General features: G+C 38.4%; 1 protein-coding gene across 2 annotated transcripts in view; it reads left to right on the forward strand.

Moving 5' to 3' along the window:
- LOC128739068 (proton channel OtopLc) overlaps positions 1 to 17,515 on the forward strand; it is a 95,357-nt gene that overhangs the window by 55,104 nt on the left and 22,738 nt on the right. The window contains exons 4-6 of one of the 2 annotated variants that reach the window (XM_053834525.1): positions 16,273 to 16,457; positions 16,529 to 16,758; positions 17,001 to 17,117. In XM_053834525.1, coding sequence (XP_053690500.1) covers positions 16,273 to 16,457; positions 16,529 to 16,758; positions 17,001 to 17,117 — 532 coding nt within the window. The remainder of the gene's footprint in view (positions 1 to 16,272; positions 16,458 to 16,528; positions 16,759 to 17,000; positions 17,118 to 17,515) is intronic. The other variant, XM_053834526.1, reaches the window with a different exon arrangement.

Below are 17,515 nucleotides of genomic sequence, written 5' to 3' on the forward strand. Positions count from 1 at the left end.
ATTGTTGAATGATCTATATGGTTCGGTACAACCATAGAAGAATTAAATGATGCGATAAGATCATTGTTGAATGATCTATATGGTTCGGTATGACCATAGATGAATTAAATGATGCGATAATATCATTGTTGAATGATCTGTATGGTTCGGTACAACCATAGATGGATTAAATGACGCGATAAGATCATTGTTGAATGATCTATATGGTTCGGTATGATCATAGATGAATTAAATGATGCGATAAGATCATTGTTGAATGATCTATATGGTTCGGTATGACCATAGATGAATTAAATGATGCGATAAGATCATTGTTAAGTAATCTATATGGATCAGAATGACCATAGATGAAATAAATGATGCGATAAGATCATTGTTGAATGATCTATATGGTTCGGTACAACCATAGATGAATTAAATGATGCGATAAGATAATTGTTGAATGATCTATATGGTTCGGTATGACCATAGATGAATTAAATGATGCGATAATATCATTGTTGAATGATCTATATGGTTCGGTACAACCATAGATGAATTAAATGATGCGATAAGAGCATTGTTGAATGATCTATATGGTTCGGAATGACCATAGATGAATTAAATGATGCGATAATATCATTGTTGAATGATCTATATGGTTCAGAATGACCATAGATGAAATAAATGATGCGATAAGATCATTGTTGAATGATCTATATGGTTCGGTACAACCATAGAAGAATTAAATGATGCGATAAGATCATTGTTGAATGATCTATATGGTTCGGTACAACCATAGATGAATTAAATGATGCGATAAGATAATTGTTGAATGATCTATATGGTTCGGTATGACCATAGATGAATTAAATGATGCGATAAGATCATTGTTGAATGATCTATATGATTCAGAATGACTATAGATGAATTAAATGATGCGATAATATCATTGTTGAATGATCTATATGGTTCAGAATGACCATAGATGAAATAAATGATGCGATAAGATCATTGTTGAATAATCTATATGGTTCGGTACAACCATAGATGAATTAAATGATGCGATAAGATCATTGTTGAATGATCTATATGGTTCGGTACAACCATAGATGAATTAAATGATGCGATAAGATAATTGTTGAATGATCTATATGGTTCGGTATGACCATAGATGAATTAAATGATGCGATAAGATCATTGTTGAGTGATCTATATGGTTCGGTATGACCATAGATGAATTAAATGATGCGATAAGATCATTGTTAAGTAATCTATATGGATCAGAATGACCATAGATGAAATAAATGATGCGATAAGATCATTGTTGAATGATCTATATGGTTCGGTACAACCATAGATGAATTAAATGATGCGATAAGATAATTGTTGAATGATCTATATGGTTCGGTATGACCATAGATGAATTAAATGATGCGATAATATCATTGTTGAATGATCTATATGGTTCGGTACAACCATAGATGAATTAAATGATGCGATAAGATAATTGTTGAATGATCTATATGGTTCGGTATGACCATAGATGAATTAAATGATGCGATAAGATCATTGTTGAATGATCTATATGATTCAGAATGACTATAGATGAATTAAATGATGCGATAATATCATTGTTGAATGATCTATATGGTTCAGAATGACCATAGATGAAATAAATGATGCGATAAGATCATTGTTGAATAATCTATATGGTTCGGTACAACCATAGATGAATTAAATGATGCGATAAGATCATTGTTGAATGATCTATATGGTTCGGTACAACCATAGATGAATTAAATGATGCGATAAGATAATTGTTGAATGATCTATATGGTTCGGTATGACCATAGATGAATTAAATGATGCGATAAGATCATTGTTGAGTGATCTATATGGTTCGGTATGACCATAGATGAATTAAATGGTGCGATAAGATCATTGTTGAGTGATCTATATGGTTCAGAATGACCATAGATGAATTAAATGATGCGATAATATCATTGTAGAATGATCTATATGGTTCAGAATGACCATAGATGAAATAAATGATGCGATAAGATCATTGTTGAATGATCTATATGGTTCGGTATGACCATAGATGAGTTAAATGATGCGATAAGATCATTGTTGAATGAAGTGTATGGTAAGTGTATGAAGATATGGATCGGTAAAACCATAGACGAATGACAATGCTTGATACAACCAGTGATAAATAAAATGGTTTTATATGATCATTGTCAAAAAGACGGCATTTGCTGCGTCATTGAGATAAATGATGAACAGGAGAGGGTCAAGCGTGCTATCTTCTAATACATCTGATTTATTTTTAAATGTAGGTGATTTGCAAGCTTAACTTGCAAAAATCTGTCACACAAGAATTTTAACCGCGAGACAAACCGCGATGAAGCTCATAAACGTGCATTTTTTAAGTACGATGTGATAATCAATTCGGTCGAATGCAGCTTCCAGGTTTGTATAGGTATATCAACTTGCGCGTTATGTTCGATATCACGAATGCGAGGATCAGAGACAAATCCGTGCTAACCGGAGGACATGTAGTTCCTCATGCTGCTTAACATAACAGTGCTTACAATTATTTCGGACAACTTGGATGCAGCTAATAAACTAACCATCCCATGAGGTTAAAGGAAACTGTTATATTGAAAAGAGCGACTCAGAAAAAAAGTCTTATATGCTATGAATGTGAAATAAAATGATCAAGAAGTAGACGAACTTCCGCTGCAAAATTCAATAACATTGTATCGGCAAAGTTTTCAGTCAGAGAACCCTGCGGGCTCAGAAAGACACAACAAAGTGTTCAAAGAAAAATTTACTTGACAGACTAGAAGGAAGTGTAATTTTCCGCATTACGGGAAAACAACAACAAAAACAGCAGTTACGTGAAGTTAAAGTTGCTTTTAAGCTTACCCTACAAGTCGAACCATCTTCAATGCCGAAAGACTCGGAAACTTGCATTTCCTCTCAGAAAAAGTTAATGATATGAAGACCCCAATGATGATATGGCTCTCCAAGGAAGCATTGAGGGACTTTTGTTCTTTATTTTATTTTTCAATGATATTTTTTTTTTATTTTAGTAATTTTTCACAGTGAAAATATTGGTATACATTTTTCAGCTTAACTCAGAGTTAAGGCAGTTGAGAGCTTCTACAAAAAATATTCATCGATAATAGCAATCTTTTCAAGTATGAAGCTCTTGTAAAACTTTTTCTCGGTGTCAATTTTTTTAATGAAAAGCAATATGCCCATGCTATTTTTTCTCATTTTTCTGAAATTTGTGTATCATCGTATCACGTTCAGAGCTGTACTGTACTGTGAACTGTATTAAATGAATGACTTTCTATTATCAGTACTAGAACATTAGTTTTTAAATAGGATATCATAGTCAGTGACATGTTTTGAGCGACTGAGAAAAAAAATCCAACGAAAGTGCTTACTGCATGTCCAGCGGATTCTAACATGTATATTCACATTAGACGAAATGACTAAACCTAAATAACTTTCTTAAATGGGACACAAAGAGGGATCCTGTACAACATGGGATAACAGTTGCACATAAGCCAACATGCAATGTTTAAATTTGAAACATTTTTGTATTGGCCTAGTCCCTTTGTCTCGCTTGGTAAACATACAAGCGCGGCACCATTCGCTCCTGAATCAGTTCAGTGCAGTGCAGCCGCATGCAATTTCCTCTAATCACGTCGTCTCACCCTACCACAAGCAAGCAAGCAAGCGGAGAACAGCAATCCAGCACATCCCCTTGTGCGAGCTTTATCAGTGAAGAATCATACAGAAGAGCAATAAAAAAAAATAAAAAGAACCATAGAGGAACGCTGAGAAACCCCGTAGCGAGCAGCAGCGCAAAAGTCACTCACGAGATTCATCTCGCTGCCGCGCGCGCCTCGCGCTCGGTTCATCGCTGGCTTCGACCGCCACCGCCCCGCACACTGCCAACCAGAGCCTCGACCACGGATTCCTGCCGCGATATCTCAGTCTACATTCGGGCGATTTGCAGTTCACATCGTTTTCGAGTTTGTGCCACCGTCGCAGGACTGCGCCGCGAGCATCAGTTTTCTGTGCAATTTGCTAGGAAAGTACCTTGCTACGGTCATGTAAGGATATTTTCGTCGTAAAATCAGTTCAGTTCCGTGAAAATCAACGCGAAAGCAAATACTGTGGATCGTTCGTTTGCCAGGACAAAGAAAATTCGCTCTCAATTTACTGCTCTGTACAGCACCTGCAGCAAAAGTACTGCTCGGAAAACAAATATCGCTCAGCTCGAGGAAAAATATTTCAAAAGCCATAATTTTGCAAGAGTGTTCTCTCCAATATAATCAAGTGGTCCATTGATAGTGAATGAAAACTGTTTGATAACAGATGCAACAAAAAAAAACTAGCCTAGAGAAAAGTGCTTTTCGGCCACATCCTGCGGGATTCCTTTGAGTGCTTGCTTCCCAACACGGACCCCACCCCAGAAGGAAGGAAAAACCATTGAACACAGAAAGAAAAAATCGAAGAGATTCACATCGGTTCCCGTATACCAGAGGGGAGTGGTTCGTGTGTACGTGCGTGCACGGGAGCCTTCCGGCAAAGGGCGGTGGTAACTCAGCCAGCATCCTGGCGCGCAGCATCCTTTGATGCTCGCACTAGAGAGCGCGCTCATGCTCCTGTCTGCTCATTCAGTTCGGTGCAACTCTCATTTCTCGCCGCTCCGTTCGTTCGCATAGATTTTGCTTCCTTTTGGGGAATTTGTTTTCGAATGTTGTCTCCTCCTGCTGCTCGGAGGGTTCCCGTACACTGTGATACCACTCGTAGCATCGAAACTGTTGAAAAGTGGAATCCTGCAGGCACTCGTGTGTGAAGGCGCTTGAACCGACCGAAAAAAGGCGACATTTTCCTATTTTTACAGAGGAAAATTTCAGTGAATACAATTTCTTGTTTAAATTTCAGTCCCCTTTTTCCCGTAAGAAGAAAGCTGGTGTAAAGTGCTAGAGTGTAGGCAAACATTGCATTTATCATCGAAACGCTAATCGTGGGACAACAAAATGTCGTCCCCGTGAAAAGCGGAAAAGTGTTACCCAAGAGTGAAAATTGATGTGATCTAACAACTGCACCGTCTCTGTCTGTCTGATCCTGTCCTGGTGTGCTAATCAGTGTGTAAAACCTCCTTCGAATCAAATCGAATCCCCGAAAAAGGATTACCAAGGGGACCTCGGCACGGACGATCATGGTCACCGGTGAGATGAAGGTGGCCACGGTGGACGTGGAAAGTAGTGATAACATGGCCACACTACCGGTGGGTCGAACCCTCGGGGGCGTAGGCCCCGGTGGGGGCGGCAGCCATAGTGATACCGCCGAGAAGAACAACGCCGCCAACAAAGAGATGGAGCTTAAAAATGTGGTCCCAAAGCCGCTGCAAAGGTTAGTGTGGAAGCACGTAGTCATGCAGATCAAAGCTTTTCGTGTTTTCTGTTTCGTCTTTAGTTTGAAATTCCAATTAGAAACAATGCCGCGTAACTCACGGGAACTCACGGTGTGGCACTCGCACGACCGGAGGCTGCTTCTCCAGACAGCCTGACTCCCTCGCAGTTGGTGGTCCATTTGGCTTGATGCTTCCAAAGATGGTGATTTTTGTTTTCGATGTTCCTAACTTATGCCACTCACCAGCGACGTTTGGCTGTTTTGGGGTGGTGGCGATTGGTGGTGTAGGGAGAGCCTTCATCCCGTTACGAAGTCCTGGTGATTTTCTGCAAATTGGGTCAGCTTCAGTTCGGTTCGAAGCCCGAGAGTAGCCCGATTCCGCGGCGCGAGTGCTCGCTGCTGCCATTCGGTTTTGTGTAGTGGCCTACATAACGAACTACAAACGAACGGAATAAAAACTCGTAAATGCGGGACTTGACCTACAACTCGCAGGATTCTGTTACGAGAGCTTCGAGCGAGACCCGTGGTACCGTGTCTTTCATCGGAATTGCGCTTCGGGTGACCGTACGATTGGCACGATTTCTAACGATTCGGTTAATCCTTTCATGGCAAGCCTCTGTCAATGGCTGGCAGACGGAATCGCCACCAGTGCAAGTTTTATTTGATCACAATTAAACCACAGCCGGCAGGGCGGCCAAACCGGTGTGAGTTTGGTTGTACATCTGCCAGCTGGCATGGATTTTCACATTGACACTTAGAGAGTTTGTTGTAATTCTTAAATCTTAAACCTAAACCTTAAATACCTATGATATTTCAGTTTTTGGTTTTCTATTTTTCAAATGCTTTTAGGTTTCCAGACTTCTGAGTTTTCCATCTTTTAACTTTTCAGCATTAAAACTTTACGGCTTTTAAACTCTTCGTCGTTTTAATGATTAGATTCGACGACACTTGTTGGTTTTGATGATTCTGATTATTTTTTTCCGTGTTCCAACATCTTGACTTGTATATCGCCTTTCTTATTTCATCCATTTTTTACCAATTAGACGTTCTGAATTTTATAAGATTCGATTTTTTTAATCTGTTGCTTATTCGATTGTTTGTGTCAATTGGAATTTTCGTCTTCTAAAATACTTTTCGCTTTATACGTCAATGATCTTCCATCACATTTACATAGATGCAGTATTCACCTCTTTGCTGATGACGTACAAATTTACTTTGATGTTTCAAACCTTTCAAAACAAATGGCTGAACAGATAATAAATGATAATCTAACCATTATTTCTGAATGGGCAAGAAAGAATTCTCTTAGACTGAATGCTTCGAAGACTCAAGCGGTTTGCTTATCAAGACGTAAACAAACTATACAAAAACCATCTATTGTGCTCAATGATTCTCAAGTACTATACAAGGAAACTGTATCTAGCCTGGGTATAGTTCTCCAAAGTAATCTGGAGTGGGACTCGTTTATACTACAGCAGTGTGGTAAAATATATGCGGCACTTCGTTCTCTTCGTCAAAGTGCTTCCTTAGTACATACAAAAATAAAATTAATGCTATTTAAATCACTAATTTTACCACACTTAACCGCTTGTGATTTTGTGCTGAGCCAAATATCGTTATACGCTTTCAATAGACTAAAAGTTGCTCTTAATTGCTGTGTCAGATTTATATTCAACTTAAATCGGTATTCAAGTGTGACTCACCTGCAGCATAAACTAATTGGTTGTTCATTTAATAACTTTGTTAAATACAAGTCAGTAATGATATTACACGGAATTATACATAAGCAATTACCGTTGTATTTGTATTCTAAACTAATACCGATGAGAAGCAATAGGGGAAAGAAATACCAGCTACAACGATGCAGGACATCACATTACCAAAATTCATTGTTTATTAGAGGGATTGTTTTTTGGAATCAACTACCGGTAAAGCTTCAAACAATCAAATCAAGAATAGGGTTTAAGAAGGCGTGTCTAGAGCATTTTGATTAGTATTTAATTTTTATATTTTTGTTGTTTGTTATTAATTTTCCATTTGGTTTCTGTTACACAACACTTCATCTAGTCGAATCGTAAACATAAAAGACAATAGTCTTAAGTTTTTGTGAGCAAATAAACTAAACTAAACTAAACTAAAAGCTATATTAGACAATTATAGCATTTCTCTCTTTTCGACCTATTGATTTCCAATTTTCAGTCGTGTTTCGAGTTTTACCTATTTTCAGCATTCCAAATTCAAATTTCTTCTCAACTTGTTGAGTTGTGCTCGAAAATATTGACAGCCCTGCATGAAGACCAATATAAAACTCATTCAGGGCATCCAGTTTTACCTCTGGTAGTATTGTTTTATCTGTCAGCCCACGTAAATGGCTACTGAACTGCTGACAGTGTTTGTCTTTCTAGGTTTTGTACCATTCAAAACAATTCATTCATGTAGTGCAGTGCTAAACGGTTGCTCGACTAACCTGTCAGTCATTTCTTTGCTTTTGACTGATATTTTAGATCAAAAAGTTCAGTTTTTTAAGATCTGATTAACCGAAATTAAAGATACATTATCCATTATTGAAAATAAAATTAGTGTACATTTGAAAACGGTCCTCGGCTGTTCGGCGAAGCTTCCGTTTGAAGTCCGAACAGGAGCGTTGTACGACCGTCATGTCAACTTTGCGAATGCATCTCTTGATTCTACCAATCAACTGTTAGTAATTCGTGGCTCTCCAGTTATTTTTGTACATCAAGGAACTCAAAATCCCGAAGAAATCTTCGAATGTGGTTTTTTGTACAAATGGGATCGAATGGGTATTCAGCAAGATTGTGTTTTAATGGCGCTGTGCGATGATGCTCTATCCGGGCAAAACACGTATTGTCCATCTGCATGATGTTTTCGCAGAAACGAGATCAAAATTTTCTTCAAACATGCGTCTGGTGCACATTTACTGATAGCCAAACCAGAGGGCTTGTTGTTGAAGAAACGAGAAAGAGAACGATGTCCTTCTGCGTCCATAATTTTGGCTGGTCTTTCACTACCTTGCTTGCAAATAATTGTCGGGGATCCTAGAACATGGTAAACAGTCGAAGCCGCAACATATTCGCTTTTTAAATATTGTACCGTATACTTTTTGCCGAGATTCGACATCTCTCTGAGCTCGTTTGTTGTTGAGTATAGGGGCCTCAAAAAAATTCCAAAATTTTAGTTGTCACCCGCTAAATAGAGAGATGATTAGTCGGTGTCTTTGTTAGGAAAATGTTTGAAGGGATGGAAGCAGTAGTGAAGTATATTTTGATCAGCATGACTGCCGTTCTTTGAAAATATTAGGCTCAATGGAAGTAATAAATCTGCAGAACAAAACAACACGTTACATTTTTTTTCCTGTATGGACTCATCTCCCAGCAAACATTTTCGTACATATATCAAAGTAACAAATATGATATATGTACCGATATATATCTAGAAAAATCGCATTCGATGCACGAAACCAGCATATGCGTACTGTTTTGGAGGCGATATACGTACTGCAAATTATATGAAAACAATTCACATTCATAAGTATTTGTATACGATGAAATCCGACTCAACATGATTAGGTCCATAATGCTATACAATTCTGTGACGAAAATCGTATGTGAATCAGTTACTATCATTTTGTACGAATAAATGTAAACTAGGGTGCGCTTTATTAAGCTTTATGTACGATTTCGAGTTTGTTTAGCGATATTTAAGATGATTTTCACACATTATTATACGACTTGTGGTTTGCTGGGCTCTGCGACCAGTATCGTTGATCTATTGTGATATCGCCCTGGTGTTTGCTGTATAACACGTACTGCATTTTTTTTTTACTATAATCGCTATTGAATGAGCGATATGCTTATTAAATTTTATGCGTGCTTGTGTGTAGTGATGTTTACCTTTCCTTCAATGCTAGCTAGCTCTACTTTACCCACCTTGCTCCTCAATGCGAGTACTGTCTCCAATTACAGCCATCCCTGGCGAGGTTTACCAGTGCATTTAACTATAAGAGTGACTCTTTGCACTGTCTAGAGTGCTTTTATTGGGGTCATATAGAACTCAGCGTGAAGGAAGGGTTGAGGGGCCAAAGAATCAACCCATGCTAAAATCACTTGCCATCGAATGGTCTGATCCTACTAAGATTCAAACCCACAACCTCTCGCTTGTCAAAGTAGACTCGGCAACTTTGCGACTACGGAGCCCCTCCACGTTACATCGTCACTTCGTTGACGTTTTCTTTGTTTATACTAGAATGGTTATCTTGCAAAAAACTTGGTACGCTTACGTAATTCAAGCAATTCTTATTCAAGAGCAACTTATCTTCTTCAAGAATACAATAAGTATAGTTAAACATATCGCCCTCTTAGGAAAATATTCTTAAGAACCTTCTGTAGTATGGGGCTCTCTAGTTTTATAAGGTTTTTATGGTTGTTTTATAGCAGTTTTGTAGAATTACAAATGCTGGAAACCTCTTCAAGTTCACTTTAAAATTGAATTTCTTACTTGGGCTGACATGCAGACTATTGGAATGCTGTTAAAAGAAAAGTTGAGTAATTTTTGCATTCCGAGCTGTTCAGTTCAACTTTTCTCTTCGATCAAAGCTTGGACCCCTCCAGTCCCAAGCAACAATGTGAGTTTTATTGTACACTTATCGTGATCTTCAAGACCAATTTTGGTCTTAAATGCCATCATAAGAGCGTAATAAAACCTGAATTGTTACTTTGAAGCGGTAATCCGACTTAGAATTTTTGCTAGCTACATAACACTAAAAACAGGCAACATATGCATTCACGGACTGGCTAATGTGAATCAATTTTCGTGCCTTGACAGTTGCAGCTGCAGCTGCAGCTTAGGAATGAGGAAGCAGTCAAGAGACCATATGTTCGGAGGGCACAGAACAGAACTGAATGACATCTTAACGACAATGTTGCATTGTGATAATTGCATCTATTGTTTCTGATATTAATTTATCATTCTCATTTATTGTTTGTCAATTTCCACTATTTAGCGAATAAAAACGATATTTTCGATTGACACGAGAACCTTATTAGGCCGTCAAGAAATGAATGAACTATAGGCGGTCGAAACTTGATCATTTTATCACTTTTGGATTTAAATTTTACACTCTCACCGTCCCCCTAAAGTCTTGGATCAAGACACAGCCCTTCATCGAATATCGCACATTTTTCTTCTTCCAAAGCGTGCATACTTTTCTTGCCGAATAAGTTATGTTGTAAGACAAGCAGATTTTTATACAGATTTTATGCTAGAAAATACAAATTAAAACTTTGTTTTCTTATGGTGAATGACCAACTGGTTAAAACCACATTAAACAACAACAACAAACTTTGTTTTCTGTATAGGCATTATCATTGCGACCACTATTTCGATTCATTCTGACGTCGTCTCTTTACTACTTTGCAACCAGTCTCGTGTTCTAGAGCCAGAAAGTGCGAACACTAGTTACAATTTGTCCATGGACAAGAGGCTTCATTATGCACCTCGAGCCAGTACCACTCTTGTAACTGGCCTTGGCAAGAGGCTTCGTTGTCGAAGTATGAAGGAAATATGTGTAGGAGTCTGAGAATAAGCCCATGCTTAAGTCACCTAACATCGAATGGCCTGATTCTACTAGGATTCGAACTCAAACCACTTGCTTGTCAAAGCAGATTCGATAATTTTTGTGGCTACCTACTTCTACCTACTTTCCATCAGAATCGATATTCTTGCATCGTATGCATAATATGGATGGTACAGCGACGTTCGCTTATTGTCCTTTTTGACGTAAGACTACGTCTTTGTTTACTATACTCGGACTGGGTAGCACGTTGTGAAAACGAAAATAGAACAATTTATATGTCGTTGGATAGATAAAATGACCAGCAGTTTTATGGGGGACTAGAGATCAATTTTAATGAGGGCGTAAGAGGGGGGGGGGGGGGGGGGCTCCTATACAAATGAAAGACAAATTTCCTCAAAACTCGAGAACTAATCAAGTAAATTGAACCAAATTGGGGGGTTTTTTGGAAATAAGATTTTTTTCTATTGTGTTCCGTGAACGTATTCTGCGCAGTTAAGACATTTTTATGATTCTTCCGCTATTCTAAGTATTCTAGATTTAAATTAACAACGTGGATAGCAGCAACGTGTAGTGCTACGGTCTATAATATCTGGTTAAAAAATATGGGAATTATAAGGCGACCAACAATTGAGTATATTTTCCGTTTCGTAAACTTATCCACAGTGCCTAATTCTGCGCGCTTTCTTGCCCATGTTCCTAATTCTGCGCAAGTTTGCTCCTAATTCTGCGCAACCCAAAAGGGAAAATAAATACTCCTGTTATGCTGTTTTTGTCTTTATACGCTGAAAGCACACCAAAACATTCGGCATTAGCCATTGCCATATTTAAATCCATGATCCGGCCTTCTTATGCTGTCCGTGTGGCAAAAGAATATTGTTATCATTTTGATTGCCTCATTTCAAATATTTTATTCGCGATAATGTGAAGAGCGAATTGATTTGGGTTTTTTGAATACTGAACATTATACTTAAGACTAATACTAAAAATTGTGTTTTCATCAGGGCTTCGACCGATCCTTTTTTTCTACCGCAGTCACACCAACGCGCATTCAAGTTCACACCGTCCATTTAGAGGTGGAATACGAACGCTATGCATAACACAACTGGCAGTTTGCTCAGTCAAACGCCGACCGCACGCAACAGAACGAACGCGCTCTAAAATTTTTTGACATTTTTGTTTCGATCAAGTTGCCTTTACCGTTTGAAGCAGCGAATGACTGCAAAACAGTCAAATGACTGGCAATCACCACGCTAACGAAAAGCAACCGCACAATCGTATGATTCAATACTACAAAAAAACAACCACTACATGTGCATGGAAGAAGTCGGTCGGATTCCGTCCAATACAAACGAATATTTTGCTTGCGTCGGACCGACGTCCGGGTGACAAACTATTACTGTGAGCAGCCGATTTGGAGACAAAAAGAGAAACGAAAAAATACGTCACCGTATGCTTCCAGTCAGTTTGCAGTTTATATTCTCAAAGCGCAAAGCAAAACGGGAGATCGACTGTTTGCTTTTGCTGAGATGCCGCATGAATTGTAAGACGGCAGCAGCGCAAGCGGGAGATTGACTGGATTCAAAAAACAGTCAAATGATCGTTCAAAAAGCGGAAAGTTCGCATTCACGGCAGTCACATTCAACTTGCGATCCCTTTTCAAGCCCTGGTTTTCATATAGAAACCACAGCCCCACTCTCTGACAGCCCCATGAGGTTGGACCATGAATCTTTTGCTTGACTGAGTTAAGTTTTATTGCGCTTAGGATTGCTCACACATACTTTTCCATACATATCCTTTGCTTCGCCATTATCGATCCCGGAGTCTACGACCACTTAATGGATCACTTAATGGAAATTTAATAAGCATATCGCCCATTCAATAGCGATTATAGCAAAAAAATGCAGTACGTGTTATACAGCAAACACCCGGGCGATATCACAATAGATCAATGATACTGGTCACAGTGATGAGTCCATACAGGAAAAAAAATGTAACGTGTTGTTTGTTCTGGAGATTCATTACTTCCATTGAGCTTAATATTTTCAAAGTACAGCAGTCATGTTGATTAACAATCAAACAACTACTCGACAGTTCCAAGCGTAAAATTTAATCTACACATTTTGTTAGATACTTGATCATTACTACCGCTTTTAAAATATGCTTCACTACTGGTTCAAGACATTTTCCTAACAAATACACCGACTAATCACATCTCTATTTAACGGGTGACAACTAAAATTTTGGAATTTTTTTGAGGCCCCTATACTCAACAACGAACGAGCTCAGAGAGAAATGAGAGTATGTATGTGTTAGCTCTCTCTCTCTCCACTCTTCTTGTCAATATTTTTTGTTTTGTTTATGCTTGCCTTGTTTTGCTTAAAATGACGTCGAAACAAGAACCATTTCTGGAGCGCGTTGTACACTTCTACGAACTGCCACAGGAATCTCGGCAAAAAGTATACGGTACAATATTTAAAAAGCGAATATGTTGCGGCTTCGACTGTTTACCATGTCCTAAGATCCCCGACAATTATTTGCAAGCAAGGTAGTGAAAGACCAGCCAAAATTATGGACGCAGAATCCGAAAACAATTTTGGTTACCTTTTCTGGAATCTGCCAAATAGTATTACTTATATGACTAATAAAAGTAATAAATAATTTGTTTATAACTAAATGTGGTAAAGGCGTGCTACTTCAGTGGGAGATCTAAACTATGTACTTCATTTTGGCACTGTTAATGATGAGCCTTGCTGCTTCCAATTTGAAAGGTCTAAAGGCCACTTCTCTGTGGCTGATTATGATGAAATCGACATCATTGGTTTTGCAAAACCAAGAAGCATGCAAAATTTCACGTTCTAGCAGTATTTACCATACAGCTCATTTCGTTTGACTGAATAGTACGCCACCTGAAAGTCCTGAAAGGTGATGAGTCTCCATGTTTTACTCCCGGAATTTCGCTAGTAACTAATGCAGGGTAAATATTTGATGCCCGTTCTACGGTTGTATCCCCAGTTCTACGGATTTAGGAATTTTCTACGGATCAAGTGCTCATATCTACGAATTTTCATAAACTTTATGCGTAGCGAACAATATCCAAAAATGCATAACTTTAATTTTCTGAGTGAAAAAAACGAATAGAATAGTTTTCTCTATTAAGAATTGGATTGAAAAGGGGAGATTTATGTTAATCCTAACATGTCAATACGAAGTTTCCACTTTGACAGCAGGTTTTTCATCATTATATGCGTTAATAGCATGGTATTCTTCAGTTTCTGGCTTTCGTTTTCTGACCGAAGAGTATCCACATTTATAGTAATGCTGATATTTTCCTGGATGAAGGATTTTTGTTTCTATTTCTTTCCACATTTTGACAGTTCCTAATATGATTTCTGTAGAGCGATAGAACTTCAAAATCAAGCATATAAAGTTATTTCATATATTTCAGAATTTTATAGGCTCTTTTTGCGGGTAATTACAAACTGTTGGACATTTAAAAACGATGAAAACATAGCACGGAATATATAGAAATGAATAGAAAATACAACAATGAGATAGCGGAAAAATGACAGAAATGAGATAAACCGATGAAGGATAAAAAAAATACAAAAATACAATAAAAAATTAACGAAAATACGACAAAAAACGACGGAAATAACGTGAAAATATGACAAAAAACATGACAAACATGGCAAAGAGACGTCAAAAAGCGTAAGACAGACGATGACACATGCAAAAAAGGCGATAATACTTGCAAAAACGGCGACAAAAAGGTAGCGAATATACGTCAGAAGGACGACGAAAGAACGACGAAAAGACAAGAAAAGGGAAATATTTTGTTGATTTAACAACAAACAGGACGAAAGATAATGAAAGATGCCAAAACAGCAACAAAATCGACAAGAAGCCGCCGACAATAGGCATAAAAAATGCTGAAAACAGGCGTTCAAAAACAGCGTTAGCAGAAAAATGGCAAAAAGACCATGGGCAACAACAAAAATGCGACAGAGAGTTGCTGAATACGGAGAAAAAGCAATAAAGAGATGACAAAAAGACAACGAAAGAACAGCAAATTAACGAAAAAACACGACGAGGCAGTGAAAAGACGTCGGCAATATGACGAAAAAATGAAGACAAATAGGAGAAAAAACGATGAACAATAGGCGAAAGACGACAAAATTACGGTGGAAAGACGACGAAAAACCGCTAAAAAGCGACAAAAACTGACAAACAAAACGACGAAACGACTATAAATAGATGCAACAACGGCAATAAAGAGACTATTACAGAAAACAGCAAAATAACGACATGAAGTGCAAAAAAAGACTATAAAATCAAAAATCCCACAAAAGATGGTAAAAAATGACAACAAATCGCTGAAAAGAGACAAAAAGACGATGTTAAGATACCAGAAAGCAAGAGATTTCAGAATGAAGAGGAGTGACGTAAGACCACATATCAGAAATTTTCAGCGGTTTTTTCGGTTTAATATTGCTTTTAATCTATTGCCGCCAAAAATAAATTATGCTATTGCAATTACATTTTTGACAGACCTAATTAAAATTCTGTATTGTTTACATCACTTCTTTCGATTTTTTCGGTGAAGTTGTATATTGTTTTCTAATCGGCTGCTGTAATTCGATGTGATTGAACCAGCCAGTACTGGATATGTCAGGTCCACCTTCTTTCCACTGCAAGGGAACACGACACTGAGTTCATATTATAATTATCGTAACTTTAATTCATAGATACCAAACCAGCTGTTGATTTTCACTGAGAAATAATCCACGAGAGTGTAACCATTGCGGCACAAGTGCTGTCACGCAAGTTCTCGCAATGCTTTCGTTCCCGTCCAACAAATGTTATGAAATCATTCCCATTACGTATTGGAGTACCACAGGGTAGTAATTTGGGTCATTTGATATTCCGTGTCTATTCATTACAAAATTTTAGAATTCAGATTAATCCTTCAGTTATATTGATCAATCATTTCCGAGAAACATGTTTTGTTATAGATCATTTCATGCTGAAACTTGTTACTAAGAGTTAATAATGCTTTGTTTCACATACGTAGATCGTATCTCAGGCTGAAACAATGATTTATTTTGTTCATTCTCTAATTGTGGAATCCCAATTGCCTTACATCATAATTATAGTTAACATTTTTGGGCACAACAAGCATACTGTTAGAATTGGTTACCTGCTTGCTACACTACCAAATGATTAACCGATTTTCCTTTCTCTTATCTCCTCCGCAGAACCTCCCTATTTATCGTAACTAGTCTAGTCTACGCGATGCTACTGATAGTGGTGTGCGTCGCGTACGTAATTAGTGATGTAACCACCCATCGCCTGCCCGTTCTCTACTACGAGGGCTTCTTCACCTACCTGTACGGAGCGAGTATACTTTTCCTGCTGTACGTGTTCTGCTTCCTGCTGCAGGGTAAGTACAAGTACAAAGCCTCATTTGCATCTCCTAGTCCAACTTTCCCCTACTGTTTGCCGCGCTTGCAGAGAGCTCCTGCTGCAACGGAAAGCCACAAAAGCCACCCAAAGAGAAGAAACCAAAGAAGGAGAAGAAGCCAAAGAAGGGAGACGCGGAAACTGGCGGCGGCAAGGATGGTGGCAAAGACGGTAAGGATGCCGCTGCTGCTAAGGACGGCAAAGACGGTGCCGGTGCCACCGGCAAGGCTGCCAAGGAGGACAAATCCAGCAAAGCCTCCAGCAAGCCCAGTCCGTATCAGGTGATTATGGCGCGCTCGTTGGCGTCGGATTTTACCAAATTTTGCCTAGCCTGCACAGTTTCACTGTTATTCGGTTATAAGTTGGCTAAACTTTCTTTTGTGTCTTTTTTCATTTTTCAAAAAAATTCATCAAAAATTGATTGACATCATCACAACAACAACTACAACAACAACAACATTAAAACACATCACACAAAAATTGTCCACCGTTATTGCACCGAAAAATCTGTGTCGCCGAAAAGGAAGTTTACCCGAAGAAGAAGCGCGATGTGTTTCGGGAATCGCAAAAATCGGCTGCCAGCGAAAGCGGCACGGCCAGTGGCAGCAAACTGGCCACTGGCCAGTCGAGCCGGCCCAAGGTATTTCTCTCCCGGAAGTCTGGTGCGATGGGAACTGTGTTGTTGTGCGAGTGTGTGCGTGTGATTTCTGAGTGTGACGGTTCATCAACTAGATAAGATCCTCCGTAATGGGTTATGGCGAGATTTTTGTGTCTGTGCGTGTTTTTATGGTAATAATACTAATGTGGTAATGGTTTCAGTTTTTGGATTAATACTAATTATCATCTATTTCTCGTAACACAGATTCGTTATACACTTGATTCGGCTTGTCATGTCTCGTCCTGCATTCTGATAACCATGTGGTCTTACTAACCTTGACAGTTTCATGTTAACCTTTTCTTGTTAACTCTTAATGTGTAGTCTAATATTCCGAATTTTCTACTATTTTAGTCAGGTATTGCAAGTTTAGAATTTTTGGG

Source organism: Sabethes cyaneus, chromosome 1, assembly GCF_943734655.1.
Source record: "Sabethes cyaneus chromosome 1, idSabCyanKW18_F2, whole genome shotgun sequence".
In the NCBI taxonomy this organism is placed as follows: domain Eukaryota; kingdom Metazoa; phylum Arthropoda; class Insecta; order Diptera; family Culicidae; genus Sabethes; species Sabethes cyaneus.